The sequence below is a fragment of the Carassius gibelio genome, chromosome B5 (assembly GCF_023724105.1).
Source record: "Carassius gibelio isolate Cgi1373 ecotype wild population from Czech Republic chromosome B5, carGib1.2-hapl.c, whole genome shotgun sequence".
NCBI classification, from domain to species: domain Eukaryota; kingdom Metazoa; phylum Chordata; class Actinopteri; order Cypriniformes; family Cyprinidae; genus Carassius; species Carassius gibelio.
Genome location: NC_068400.1, coordinates 23,562,313 through 23,576,245, shown reverse-complemented (window position 1 = coordinate 23,576,245; position 13,933 = coordinate 23,562,313). Strand labels below are relative to the sequence as shown.

General features: G+C 34.8%; 1 protein-coding gene across 3 annotated transcripts in view; it reads left to right on the top strand.

The window, feature by feature from the left end:
• Nucleotides 1-13,556, top strand: part of c5 (complement component 5) — a 29,959-nt gene extending 16,403 nt beyond the window's left edge. Inside the window, exons 13-43 of one of the 3 annotated variants that reach the window (XM_052555937.1) lie at nucleotides 1,289-1,495; nucleotides 1,586-1,747; nucleotides 1,858-1,984; nucleotides 2,088-2,156; nucleotides 2,259-2,361; nucleotides 3,306-3,421; nucleotides 3,524-3,608; nucleotides 3,802-3,884; nucleotides 4,702-4,838; nucleotides 5,438-5,659; nucleotides 5,890-5,950; nucleotides 6,032-6,121; nucleotides 6,255-6,467; nucleotides 7,762-7,846; nucleotides 7,987-8,146; nucleotides 8,222-8,320; nucleotides 8,399-8,570; nucleotides 8,677-8,873; nucleotides 8,971-9,123; nucleotides 9,212-9,274; nucleotides 9,607-9,700; nucleotides 9,790-9,829; nucleotides 9,934-10,033; nucleotides 10,108-10,182; nucleotides 10,268-10,373; nucleotides 10,462-10,545; nucleotides 10,775-10,864; nucleotides 10,968-11,051; nucleotides 11,195-11,336; nucleotides 11,532-12,628; nucleotides 13,426-13,556. In XM_052555937.1, coding sequence (XP_052411897.1) covers nucleotides 1,289-1,495; nucleotides 1,586-1,747; nucleotides 1,858-1,984; nucleotides 2,088-2,156; nucleotides 2,259-2,361; nucleotides 3,306-3,421; nucleotides 3,524-3,608; nucleotides 3,802-3,884; nucleotides 4,702-4,838; nucleotides 5,438-5,659; nucleotides 5,890-5,950; nucleotides 6,032-6,121; nucleotides 6,255-6,467; nucleotides 7,762-7,846; nucleotides 7,987-8,146; nucleotides 8,222-8,320; nucleotides 8,399-8,570; nucleotides 8,677-8,873; nucleotides 8,971-9,123; nucleotides 9,212-9,274; nucleotides 9,607-9,700; nucleotides 9,790-9,829; nucleotides 9,934-10,033; nucleotides 10,108-10,182; nucleotides 10,268-10,373; nucleotides 10,462-10,545; nucleotides 10,775-10,864; nucleotides 10,968-11,051; nucleotides 11,195-11,336; nucleotides 11,532-11,673 — 3,561 coding nt within the window. In that variant the 3' untranslated portion in view covers nucleotides 11,674-12,628; nucleotides 13,426-13,556. The remainder of the gene's footprint in view (nucleotides 1-1,288; nucleotides 1,496-1,585; nucleotides 1,748-1,857; nucleotides 1,985-2,087; nucleotides 2,157-2,258; nucleotides 2,362-3,305; nucleotides 3,422-3,523; nucleotides 3,609-3,801; nucleotides 3,885-4,701; nucleotides 4,839-5,437; nucleotides 5,660-5,889; nucleotides 5,951-6,031; nucleotides 6,122-6,254; nucleotides 6,468-7,761; nucleotides 7,847-7,986; nucleotides 8,147-8,221; nucleotides 8,321-8,398; nucleotides 8,571-8,676; nucleotides 8,874-8,970; nucleotides 9,124-9,211; nucleotides 9,275-9,606; nucleotides 9,701-9,789; nucleotides 9,830-9,933; nucleotides 10,034-10,107; nucleotides 10,183-10,267; nucleotides 10,374-10,461; nucleotides 10,546-10,774; nucleotides 10,865-10,967; nucleotides 11,052-11,194; nucleotides 11,337-11,531; nucleotides 12,629-13,425) is intronic. The other 2 variants (XM_052555939.1, XM_052555938.1) reach the window with 2 other exon arrangements.
• Nucleotides 13,557-13,933: the final 377 nt, after the last annotated feature.

Genomic DNA, 13,933 nt, shown 5'->3' with positions numbered 1-13,933 from the left:
AAATTTTAGACATACAGTAAATGGAAGATTTGAAATAGGCCTATAATTTGCCAGTACACAAGGATCTAGTTTTGGTTTCTTAATAAGAGGCTTAATAACCGCCAGCTTGAATGGTTTTGGGACGTGTCCTAAAGATAACGACGAGTTTATGATATTGAGAAGCGGTTCTTCGGCTACAGGTAACAGCTCTTTCAGTAATTTAGTGGGTACAGGATCTAATAAACATGTTGTTGGTTTAGATACAGTGATAAGTTTATTTAGTTCTTCCTGTCCAATGGTTGTAAAGCACTGCAGTTTATCTTTGGGTGCGATGGATGAAACTGAAGTGTTAGACACTGTAGAATCTACATTCGCTATTGTATTTCTAATGTTTTCTATTTTATCAGTGAAGAAATTCATAAAGTCATTACTATTTAATGTTGGTGGAATATTTGAATCAGGTGACGTCTGGTAATTTGTTAATTTAGCCACTGTGCTAAATAAAAACCTTGGAATGTTTTGGTTATTTTCAATGAGTTTTTGCATATGCTCTGCCCTCGTAGATTTTAGAGCCTGTCTATAGCTGGACATATTGTTTTTCCATGCAATTCTAAAAACTTGCAAGTTAGTTTTTCTCCATTTGCGACTAGTAAGACTACGAGTTACTTTCTTGAGAGAGTGAGTATTACTGTTATACCATGGCACAGTATGTTTTTCTCTAACCTTTTTAAATTTGATGGGGGCATTATATTTGTGACATTATATTTGTCACTTTCCATTCAAGAGTTGGTAGCATTTTCAATGCTTTTAAAATGAGTTGCACCAAGGCAAGATTTCTTTTTGTAAAAAATACATAGTGTGAACTGTTTTTAAAATAATTATCAGGTTTTTTAAATGACATTTATTCCTTTAATGGCAAAGCTCAATTTTAAGCATTGTTACTCCAGTCTTCCGTGTCAAACTGATATTTTAGCAGTCATCCTCATATGCTGATGAGCTGCACAATAAAATATGTGTATTAGTATCGACATTGCTGAATGCTTTTGTGGAAACCATGATGTATTTTTTTCAAGACTCTTCAGTGAGTAGAAATTCCAAAAGAACAGCATTTAGTTGAATCATCTCATCACTTTTTTATCAATTTAATTCATCCTTGAGATTTTTTTAATTAAGTCATAATTTAAAAGAATAATAATTGTACTAATTTCAAACTTTTTAATCAGCCACATATGTTATAGTTGAATTGGGACTGCACTGAATTCATTCGTTCCAGTGAATCATCTGCTATAATCTAATCGTTTGTTCTCAGATCCTTTCCAGAGGAAAAGTGGTGCATTTTAACACAGTTAAGTGGAGCGGTGGAAAGTATCAGAACTTCAACATTGAGATCACCCCTGACATGGTGCCTTCTGCTCGGCTAGTGGTGTACTACGTCCTGGATGGGGAGGAAAAAGCAGAGCTGGTGGCAGACTCCACATGGATTGATGTGAAGGCCAAATGTGTTAACAATTTAAACGTAATGCCTTTTTCTCTGCCATCAGTAGTTGTCCTGTTTCATTTTATTTACACGTTGAGAAGTCCTGACTCATCTAAATATATATTTTAGGTGGACATAACAGTTCCCAACTCCAAGTATGTCTACAAACCCAAAGATAAACTCGAATTAAGAGTGTCAACTAAGAGCAGAGGAGAGTCACTGGTGGCTTTTTCTGCTGTAGATACGGCCATGTACAACCTGAAATCTAACGTCGAGGACCCACTAAAGAAGGTGAAATAGAACATTTGTTGGATATGACAATAACATCATGTGGATTATGCTTTTAAAGACAATAACTACAAATGAATATCATGATAAAAAAATGTTCCTCATTGTTGCAGGTGCTACAACATGTTGCGCGAAGTGACTTGGGTTGTGGAAGAGGAGGAGGCAAAAATAATGCTGATGTGTTTGACCGTGTCGGCCTTATGTTCATCACCAATGCAAATGTCAAAAGCTCTAGCACAGGTTCATGCTTATTTGTGTTAAATTAAAAGATCTCACTAGAGCACCGGATCATTTTCTGAAACACTGGCAAATGTATTCCCTTTTTCTTTCTTTTTTTTTGTAGGGGGGGCATGTTCTGACTTGGTTAGGCCGAAGCGTTCAGTTGACCTGGCACAAAGTTTTGAAGAAAAGGGTATGTTTGCAAGCACTTTATGTCTGAAAAATAATATAATCTAACCTTTTTATCATAGCAACGTCATCAAAATACAGTTATGCCCCCATATTTGTTCTACAGCCAAAAGGTATGGGAAGTTTTCCAGATGCTGCTCATCTGGGATAGAGAGTAGCCCAACGCTTGAAACCTGTCAACAACGTTCAGAGAGACTGTCTTTGAATGCGTAAGAAGTTGTGAAGTCCTTTTCATTTTACTCTTAAATGATATCATATTTTAGGGATCTTATTTCTTTGTTTTAATTATTTCTCTAAGCATTTTAGGCATTAGTGCTATTTGTGTTATAGTGTCATTGTTACATAAACACCCAATAGGTATTACTCATACTAAATACGATTTTCATTCTAAAGTCCATCATAGTTATCTACTTACTATGCAGTTCTGTTCTGGAGCCTATAATTAGATGATGCTACTGTAATTAATGTCATGTATAACATTACATGTGTTTAAAGTTTTTTTAATATAGCTTTTTTTTTCTTTGGTATTTAAGTCATTCTGAATAAAACATAAACAATATAATATACTTTAATTTAACTGTCACTCTGTCCCATATACGGGACGCCTACATTTACTTCACTGTATTACAATCAAATCTAATCTAATCTTGACGAACTATATATCGTTGGAAAGGTCTCCCAAATATACATTTCATTCCCAAGACTCCCAAATATACATTTTACCAATGTTTTTGTTAAAAAATTATGTAGGAAAAGTAATAGATAAATTTATGACAAGAGTGCACCCTCAAAAATCTACATTATAAAAGGAGTTTTGAACTTTGTTTGAAAAAAAAAGACTTCTTCATTGCCTTTTTCTCTATCACATTTTAGAAATCATCAGAAATTATATATCAACTGAAAATTTTAAATCTCAAAATACCTCCTTTTAAAACCCATTTTAAAATCAGACATTGCATTACCATGTAAATGGTACATCAATATCATGTTACAAAATGTTTTTATTTATGAATTATACAAATTTAAGTTTGAATTTTGCAAGTCTATGTTCAAAAATGTGAGTGAAAGTTGGGTCCTATAGCTTCACGCTGTGTACAGTGCTCAAGTAAATCACTATATGACATTTAATTTGTTTGCTCTGAAAAACATATAGAGATTTTACTTCTAGTAGGAAGGAAATGTGTAAGCGGGCTTTCTTGGAATGCTGTGTCTATGCTATGAAACACCGCCAAAAGACTAGAATGGATCAAATCATTCTAGGTCGCTCAGGTATGGGTTTCTTTCATACATCTTTATCATACTGAACGTCTCTAGAAACTTGACTAAACACATAGAAGGGCAGGATCTAAAACTCTCCTTTACACAATGTAGCAACCGACTTTCTGCTGGATGCGATGCCATCTCAGATTAGGAGCTACTTCCCTGAGAGCTGGTTATGGGAGGAACACATCAGCAAGTAAGAAAACTTTCTGAACCATAATTGATAGTCCTAATCTTTGTAAGAGGATTATGAAAAGTTTTCTTTATAAAATATACATTAAGAGTTTATTGCTTTATTTCACGGATTAAAAAAGCAAAACATAAAATGACTCTTCTGAAGACTTTTTTTCTTTTAATGCAGTTGCACCTTTCGTTTTAATCTGTTTAAGGTCTGGGCCAGTTAGCATTACCAAAAATCTTCCAGACTCACTGACTACATGGGAGCTGAAAGCAGTTGGGGTATTCAGTGAGGGTGAGTCACAAACTGGCTTGAAATTACTTGATTTTAGCATCATCTGGTGGCTGGAAAGGGTTATCTGCGGTTTTTTGTCCATATAATAAGAGTTCAGTTGGACCAAAACTATGTAGTTTCCAATATTCTGGTTATCAGCATACTTCAAAATATCTTCATTTGTGTTCCACTGAAGAAAGAAAGTCATACAGGTTTGGAACGACACGACAATTAATTATGTTTTAGATTTTTTTAGAAGGCTATGTACAGTAGAAGGGGTCTAGTAAGTTTAGTCAACATTTGAAGTGGATCGAAACCTTTCATCAAAGTTGTCCCAAAACCTGAATGTGTTCTTGTCTTAGGGCAACTTTGAACTTTTTTGATCCACTTCAAATGTTGACTACTGTAGTAAGTATCTCTGACAGAACAGAATACTGCATCCCAGAATGCAGTGTGCTCAAATGGACCTTGCATTTCCACTGTGATTGAAAAACCAAAAGTAATTACAGTCATTTTCTTAAAAACATTTCTATGTTTAGTCATTATTACACTGGACTGACAAAAGGTAAGATCCTTTAAACAAAATTGAATTAACATGCAAATTGACTGAAGCTGTTTCCAAGATGATATCAGGATGCAACTTACAGGCCACATAACTACAGTAGGTCACATGACAACAAAATACTGTTTAAAAAATAGCATTCCAACCATATGCTTAAGCTTCACAAAACAGCATTCATTACCAACACTGCATTCAAGAAATAATGTATTGTGCATGTTGACCTTTGTTTGAGGAGTTTTTTGTTAGACTCTCATACTCTCCTGTTTCTCCGGTCAGGGATCTGTGTGTCAGAGGAAAGGATTCAGGTTTCCCAGGACATCAGTGTGGATGTGCCCTTGCCTTATTCCATGGTTCGTGGAGAGCAGATTGAGCTCCAGGGTTCAGTCTACAATCAGCGTTTTTCAAGCACCAGGGTAAAAGCTTTAGTTCTCGAACAGGAGGACAACTTTAATTAGAAATTTTACATTATAACCTACACTACCATTCAAAAGTTTGAGGTCAGTACCTTTTTTAAAAATAAATTATTAATTTATTTAGCAAGGACACATTTTATTGACAAAAAGGGACAATAAAGTGTTTTTCTTTGTTACAAAAGTTTTTGAATTTCAAATAGCTAAAAAAAAAAAAAAAAAAAGCTGCACAACAATAATGAAAATAATACATTTCTTGAGCAGCAAATAATCATAGAATGATTTCTGAAGGATCATGTGAAACTCAAGACTGGAGTTATGATGCTGAAATTTATAAGAATAAATGATGTTTAAAAATATGTTAAAATAGAAAGCAGTTCTTATAAAATGTAATAATATTCCACAATTGTACTGTTTTTTCGTATGCTTGATCAATTAATGCAGCCTGGGTGAGCATTAGAGATAACTTAATTACAAAAATCTAACTGACCGCTAAACTATACAATATATGTGTCTGTTTATTTATGTGACTACCACATGATCAACTAACTACACTTCTCATTCTCTCTATATTTTTCAATATTTCACATATACACACATAGTTCAGTGTGACCCTGACGGCAACAAAAGGAGTGTGTGTGTTTCGTGAGGCTCAACAGGGGAAACAAGGAAAGCCACGTGAAAACAAGGGGCGAATTAAAGGTCTTTCAGTGTCCATGGTCAAGTTCTACATCATGGCCTTGGAAGCGGGCACTCATACGCTCACGTTCACTTTAACAACTCCATGGGGCACTGAGAGTGTGATCAAGAAACTGAAAGTGGTGGTAAGAGACAACATACAGTCAGTTCTAGAGGACTTTAGTATATAGGACAAACCATACACGAAATGTCTCACTCTGAAAGCTAATATATGAAAAAGTTTTGAAGTTCTTGAATTCACGGTGCTTCAAAATGTTGCTTTCTGCTTTAAAATGATGATTATTGTGAACTAAACCACTCATAAATCAGCTTAGTATGACTTTGAGATTATGATCCAGTTTTCTGCTATTCACAGCCAGAGGGAATCAGAAAGGAAATACAAAGTGGTGGAAGAATAGATCCAAATGGAGTGTTTGGTAAGGACGGCTGAAAAGTAACAGCCTGCTCTCTGCTCATTTCCTGAATCCTGTTTCAAACCATGTTTTTCCCTTTCTTAGGCACATCCATGAGAAAGCTTGAGTTTAAAAATGTCATTCCTCCAAACATTGTGCCCAAGTCGACTGTGAATCGTATTTTGAGAGTTCATGGTATGAAGCCTGTGAAGCTTGAGCACATTTGTGTAGATGCTAAATGACACTTGTATATCAGATATTGCGCAATGTTACTTTTATAAACTGTGTTGATTAAAATGACTTTACTGGAGGTCTTCTTCATGTTCAGGTGAAGTGCTGGGAATGCTTCTGTCAATAATAAACAGCCCACAAGGTTTAAAACAGTTGACTGACCTGCCACGGGGAAGTGCTGAGGTGGAGCTCATGGGTCTCCTGCCAATCTACTATGTTTACCACTACCTAGAAAAAACAGACAAATGGGGCATTCTGGGGAAAGAGCTTGCTGCGAGTAAAAAGGAATTAAGGAGAAAGATGCAAGCAGGTGAGGTGTTTATTTCAGTAAAGCAGCATAAGAATTGTAAAATAAAGATTGTATATCTTTTTTTTCATTATTCTTTTTGTATCAGTATAATTACATTTAATTTTATTTTGTATCTGTACACTAAGGGCCCTATTTTAATGATCTAAATGCAAAGTGTAAAGCGCACGGCGCAGGTGCACTCAGGGCGTGTCCAAATCCACTTTTGCTATTTTAACGACGGAAAAACGGTTGGCACGCATGGTCTAAACGGGTTGTCCCTATTCTCTTAATGAGTATTGGGAGTTTTTTGGGCGTAACGTTCAATAAACAAATCAGAGTCAGTAGCGCTCGTGCCATGACGGATTTGCTATTTGCTATATGCTATTAAATATATATATATATATATATATATATATATATATATATATATATATATGTGTGTGTGTGTGTGTGTGTGTGTGTGTGTGTGTGTGTGTGTGTGTGTATATATATACATATATATTTAATTAGCCTACAAAAATGTATTATGTATTGCAATCCTTTAATTTCTAATATTTGGCATATTTGCGTCGCATTGCACCAGGTGTATGATAGTTTGCATATTCCAAATATAACAGTAAAAATTATTTAATGATATTTTTTATCTAATAACTCTGTTGAAAAAAACTGCATATGCTGGTTAAGTATATGTTTTGAAGCAGAGTGGTTTGAGCTGGTTTAAGCTGGTCATAAAATGGTTAGCTCCTGCTCAGGACCAGCCAGTTTAAACCAGCTCATGACCAACTAAAAACCAGCTTTAACCAGCTCAAACCAGCGGCCATGCTTCAAAACATACCTAACCAGCAAATGCTGTTTTTTTTTTTTAACAGGGAATTATTTAAAAAAAAGTTAATTGCCTGTCTTATGAATTACTTTTCATTTTACAAATTATTTAAAATAATTAATTTTCCACACTGAAAAGAAAAAAAAGCATTCTACTCTGTAATTTTGTCTTGTTTTCCAGAACACATATCTAAACATTCTTAAGTCAAGATATATAAATTAAAAAGCATAATGACTTAAGATATTAAGCATTTGTTTTCTGAGAAATGCATAACAATTAAGTGAGTTTTGCTTGGAAAATCTGCTAATGGGGTAAAAAAATAAAATAAATCATCTTGTTTACTGTTTTAATTAAAAGCAGTATTTTTTTCTGGCCCGTCTGGCAGACATTTGTTCTTGGTTTGATCTTAAACTCGCTTAGAAATTCCATCAATTCCATTTCTTTCTCTCTTTTTTTTTGAAAACAAGGCTAATGTCTTAAGTTCCTTTCTAGGCATCACCAGCATCATGTCATTTAAGATGAAGCATGAACATGCCTTTAGCATGTGGTCAAACAAGGACAAATCAGCCAGCACCTGGTAATCAACTGCTCAGTCTCTTAGTTTTCCTAGCTGGTAGCTGGAATGAAGCATGCCTTCTTTTTTTGTTAAAAGTTTTACATACAGTATACAGAGTGCAATTCACATGCTACTTTGCACATGTGTGCAAACCTTTTTAGGGTGACGGCTCTCATGGTCAGGACTCTTGCTGACATGCATGAATACGTCTCTTTGGAGTCTCAAATGCTGACCAACGCCATCAACTGGCTGATTAAAAACTGTCAGAATGATGATGGCTCCTTCTCTGAGAAATCACAATCTATTCCACCTAAACTCATGGTATGGAAAAAAATGAGTATTTATGATATAACATTGTATTTTGCAGTGTTTTGATCAAGATTTTGTTTCTCTAAGGGTGCTGAAGCTAATGTCACTGAAAAGACCGTTTTCCTCACATCTTTTGTCATGATTGGAATTAAAAATGCTATGAAGGTCCCAGACGTTAACTTACAGGTACAATCTAACCAGACATAAATCTAAATGTCAGACATTGTAGGCAAGTCATTAGGTTTGTTTTTCTTGTCTCTCCAGGCCTTTAAAGTCGCTATAGATCGCGCTGCGCAGTACATCACCTCTAACTCCGAGAAGATTGAAAGTGTATATGCTACAGCAATTGCATCTTATGCCCTGACGCTTACAGACATCAATAGTATTTCTGCAGTCAGTCTTTATGAAAAAATCAAAAAGCAGTCTCAAGATACTGGTAAAATCTTATTTGGTACACTTTGACCAAAATATCTGCAAAGATTAGATGCGCTCATATTTTTAACACAATATGACCTATTTGTCCGCACATCTTACATTTTCAGGGAACCCAGCCACAGTTCGTTTCTGGCAGGAGTCCAAAGCAGACAGGAAACCCAGTAATGTGACGTCAAAGACCGTGGAAACTACTGTTTACGTCTTGCTTAACACTTTAATCAGAGGTGATTTCACCTATGCAAAACCCATCCTGAACTGGTTAACACAAGACCAGAGATACGGAGGAGGCATCTATTCAACACAGGTACTCCAATGCAAGTCATGTGTGTATATATATTTTTTGTATGATTTTAATTTTGTATTTATCAGATGTGATCAAAATTGTTTCCTCAAATTTTCAGGACAGCATTCTCAGTTTGGAGGCGCTTACCAAGTACAGCATCTTAGCCAGTAAAGCCACATTAGACATGGTTGTTGACATTGAATACAAGACTAGAGGTAACATCAGCAGAATCAGACTAACGCAACAGGTGCCAGTGCATAAACCAATAGAGGTAAGATTTACCGTTTAACTGAATTATAAAGAGAGGAATCTAAAATTATTCATGAATAATCTCTTTTATTTTATTATTATTTTAAAAGGTGATCAAAAATGATGATATTATCATCAAAACTGCAATAAGCTCTGGTGTGTCATTTGCCAGTGTGAGTAAGCTTTATATTTAACAAAAAGGAATATACAACATATTGGTATGATGCTGGCTGATATATTGACAGTTATTTCAGAATTGCAGATCTAAAACTGAACATCTGTCTTTCATACTTTTATAATGTTATGATTCTCATATCATTTTATTTTTAGTGTTTTTAATTTGACTTTTCTAAAAAAAAAATGTATCATAACAGCCATTTGACAAATAATTTTTTAGTAGATGGTCCTTTTCAGTGTAATAAACATTACAACAGTCTACAATTTTCTTTTTTAGTTTCTTAGTCCACATTTTTTTTTTATTCCATGCATGGAACTTCTTTTACAGCTGAGAACAGTGTACTATGAGATGACAGAAAACAATGAAAACTGCCATTTTGATTTATCAATTATCATTCATGAACGCGACCCAAATTCACATGGTAAGTTTGGTACTACTGTCTACTTTTTTACTCTTGGTTTCCTTTTAAAATCAACTTGGTTCAGCTAATTTGATTTTCTTGTGGAGCAGATCCCATGCTTTTGTCACAGAGGATTGTGGCCTGTGCGAAGTAAGTCTGTAGGAACTCTCAATAAGAAATTACATGTTTTAAGCTTCTCTGTAAAATTCTGATTTGTAAAATCCATTAAAATTAAAATGCCATTATATGTGAAGATACAAGCCACCTGAAAATTCTAATGAAAAGGAGTTAATGACTGTGATGGAAATTAATTTGCCGACCGGTGTGACCCCAGTCCAGGAAGATCTAGATATGGTAATACATTTTCATAGAAACCATCCATTGTTTACCAAATTGGAGTCACATTTATACATTTCTATATTTTGCAGTACCAGAATGGACTTGAGTCTCGAATATCAGACTATAAAATCACAGGTGACCAAGTCATCCTTCAGATAGATTCGGTGAGCATCACTGAGCAAAAATTACAATATGATGTGTATTTGATCTTGTAGAATATTTCTACCATGCAGTACCTCTACCATACAGATACCATCAGAAGACTTATACTGTGTGGGTTTCCGTATTCAAGAGGAATTTGAAGTTGGCATGACCAGATCCTCAGTATTCAAAGTTTATGAATTTTATGCTCCAGGTATAGCATTTCTACAAATGTTTGTTTTATGTCTGGCTGAACTTATTTTAGCTACATCAATCAGCTTTCTCATCTGGCTTATTAATAGAAAATATGTGTATGAAGTTGTACTACAAACAAAGCCGCAGACTGTTACAACTCTGTGAGGGAGACCAATGCAATTGCATGGCAGGTAAGCCATATAAAGGACAGAAAAAAAACAATTGACAACAAAAATCATGAATCATTTGCTGTGTCTCACTTATAGGGACCTCAGGGTAATTATGTCAATCATGACCTGTAACATTGCATTTACTATACCACTGCTGCTCATGCAGTTATCATTTACATATGTGAGTTCAATGTGTCTGTGTTTTATAACAGTTTGTTTGTTGGCATTTTCATGTCCTTTTTAAAATAAGCGGAATGCTGCAATTTTAAATCCATCATTGATCCCACAATCACTGCTCAACGGCTTAAAAAGGACATGTGCAAAGAAAGCATGAAATATGGTAAATATTGACCTTTATGATGCTTGAAGTCACAAGACATCATTGGCACATACACGTGCACAATGGTACATCTCATTTACAGTGTGTGTGTTTTTTCTTCTAGCATTTAAAGTGTTAATTGAATCATCTGAGGCAACAGGAGATTTTGGGATCTACAAAGCAAAAGTTCAAGCAGTGCTCAAAAAAGGCAAGAGTATACTGAATATGATTTGTTGGCAAGTCAAGATCTAAATTATTTGAATGGTTTAAAACAAAATAACTTGAATAAGCAATTGAAAGAAATGAGTTTCATAACAGCTTCAATCCAACCTCTTAAATTCTTTTCTGCAGAACAAACAGATGACCTAAAAACAGATTCAGAAATTGATTTGGTGAAAAGGGCAATTTGCAGTTCAACGAATTTCGAAATTGGAAAGCAGTATCTGATTATGACTGCTGAAAGTATTAAGATAAAAGTGAATCATGGTTATAAGTAAGTCCTTGTTTGTTTGGCTAATTTGGTTTTCTTTTGATCATTTTTTTAAAAGCCACAAATTAATCAAAAGTGTCTGTTAATTCCATAATTGGTTGCATTAGGGTGAATTAGTGTAATGTATTTTACAGTTTTTCTCCTTTTATTGTTCTGTACAGAAGCCTTGAAGCTGATTTTCTTTATACCATGTTTTAGGTATAGGTTTCCTTTGGACTCACATGCTTGGGTCAGCTGGTGGCCACTTGACTATGACTGCGGAGATGCTGCCTGCAAACAATACTCCAGTGTTTTCGAGGATTTTAAAACTGATTTCCTATTATCTGGCTGTGAAAATTAAGTGATGAATTGCATGTCAATAGAAGAGCTCATTCATATGCTCTTCTATTCTATAGCAATATAATCTAAAAATAACATTTGAGAATTGGAGAATAAAAACAAACTTTTAAATAAACCTTTTTTTTTTAGGTTACTCAAAATATATTATTCTTATCAACCACATGCATATGCATTACACAAAAAGCATTACATGCAGTTTACCTAAAGAATTGCGTTGTGGACAGATGTTAGTTGTTAAAGTGTTAGCTGTTATTCATGTATCTACGTGTCTGCTTTGAAGGGACTCTTATTTTGAAATAAATGCAGCTGCGTCACATGATCCAAGCATCACCGCGAATCATTTGAGCTTATGCTGGAGATTCAGAACCGCGAGAGAATGACGGCTCAGTTTAAAGCCTTCAGAAACACATGAACTAAATAACCTGGGACACGAAATAAACATAACAGGCTTGTAATCGCTTTGACAGTTTCTCTGAGAAAGAATCATAATAACCTGACGGTCGCTGGATGATCTGGAGCTATGCTAATAATCGGTCGCTATGGAAACTGGGCTAACAAAAGTTGTCCTGTCTGTAAAACTTTGAATGAACATGTACTTAAATGTAAAACTGCTTTTTAATATATATTAAAACATTTTAGTTATTAGATGACTATAGCTCTTTGCATTCTGTCAGATTTTGTCTGCAATGCAATATTAACAAAGCAAAATAAACTACTATGTTAGCAGTGACGTTTTATTAGTCGAGATGGTTTAGGATGAGCGTCGTGTTCGCTGGCATCAGATAATATTAATATCCCATGAGAATGAAATGAAAAGAGGGGATCAGATCCTCAGAGGACCACCAGCAGCGGGATCCAAATGTTCCAAGAGCCTCCAGAGCAAAACTATGCCCCAAACGCCATCTCATGGTCGGAGTCTGAGGATGGAGGTCTTCGAGAAGATCCCCGTGATGATGGTAAATCATCTGTTTAGGTCCTTTTTGAAGTATTACGTTATTTTGCCGAACTTATTCAACAAGTGAATGGATCAACTTGGTACGTATGTATCCTAGGTGTTGGTTTTATCAAAACTTACTGATTTCACCATGCTTTCATTATTTCTGGTGTTTTCAGTTTACTTTTACGTGTATAGTTTCTTGTTTTACTCTTGTCTCAGACCTTTTACTCTAACTACAGAACTCCATCAGTAAAATGTTAACTATGTCTTGTTTATTAAAAGATGAGAAAGAGTGAAATAAGCATTAATCCTTTTAATACTGATTTACTTTTTTGTTCAATTATTATGATTTTCATTCATCATAAACAGTTTTGGCCCTAGTACAGTTCCGTTACCAGTTAGTGTACTTGTAAGCCAAAAAGACAACAGTATCTGTAAAAACATTGGGTCACACTTTATATTAGGTGGCCTTAACTTACATTTTAATTAATCATTTGTAACAATTATTTGTAACAACTTATTGTGTACATACATGTTTTTACATTGTACTTATATTTTTTTAAATACCTGCGTATAATTACATCTGTAATTAATTGCACCTTAACCCACCTTTAAACCTCCCCATACCACCAAACATGTCCCTAACCTTCCCCCGTATCCCACCTCAATAGCAGCTAAAGTGTTGTGCAATACAACGTAGACAAATTAAGCAAAATATTTCAGTTGTCAGATCATTAATTGCTTGGCTGCCACCAGTAGTTTTCAATATATGCACTTCGTATTTTGTCACTCGTTTACACAAACATCTTCTCATAGACAAAAGGCAATATAAGGGGACAAGATACATCACAGAAGACCAGATCAGGAAATTGACTAAATTTGAAAGTTTAGTCCTTGTGCAAGCCCTGGATTTGTCTGCGTCTACAGTAAGTGACAAATAATTTCAAGTAAGATTTTTACATTATCCGGTTAATGCTTAGTGTGAGAAGTAGCATTAGTTGCAGTCATTTTTGCATTAATTTATTGACTTCTGTGCATTATTATTATTTTTTTAGTGTATTTAAAATTTGGATAAGTGTGTGCACTTAAACGTTCTTAACCTCAGTAACAACAGGATCGAGAGAATTGAGAAGCTAGAGAAACTATGTCAATTACGGCAACTCCACCTTTCCTGTAACAGGACACAGTAAGAATGTGACATTTGTCTGCTTGAGAAGAAACATTTCCTCACAATATATATATATATTTCATAGTCTTGTCATAGAATGAAAGATACAATGTCCTAAAGGCCAGTACAAATTGACATATATTTCATTTATGTACA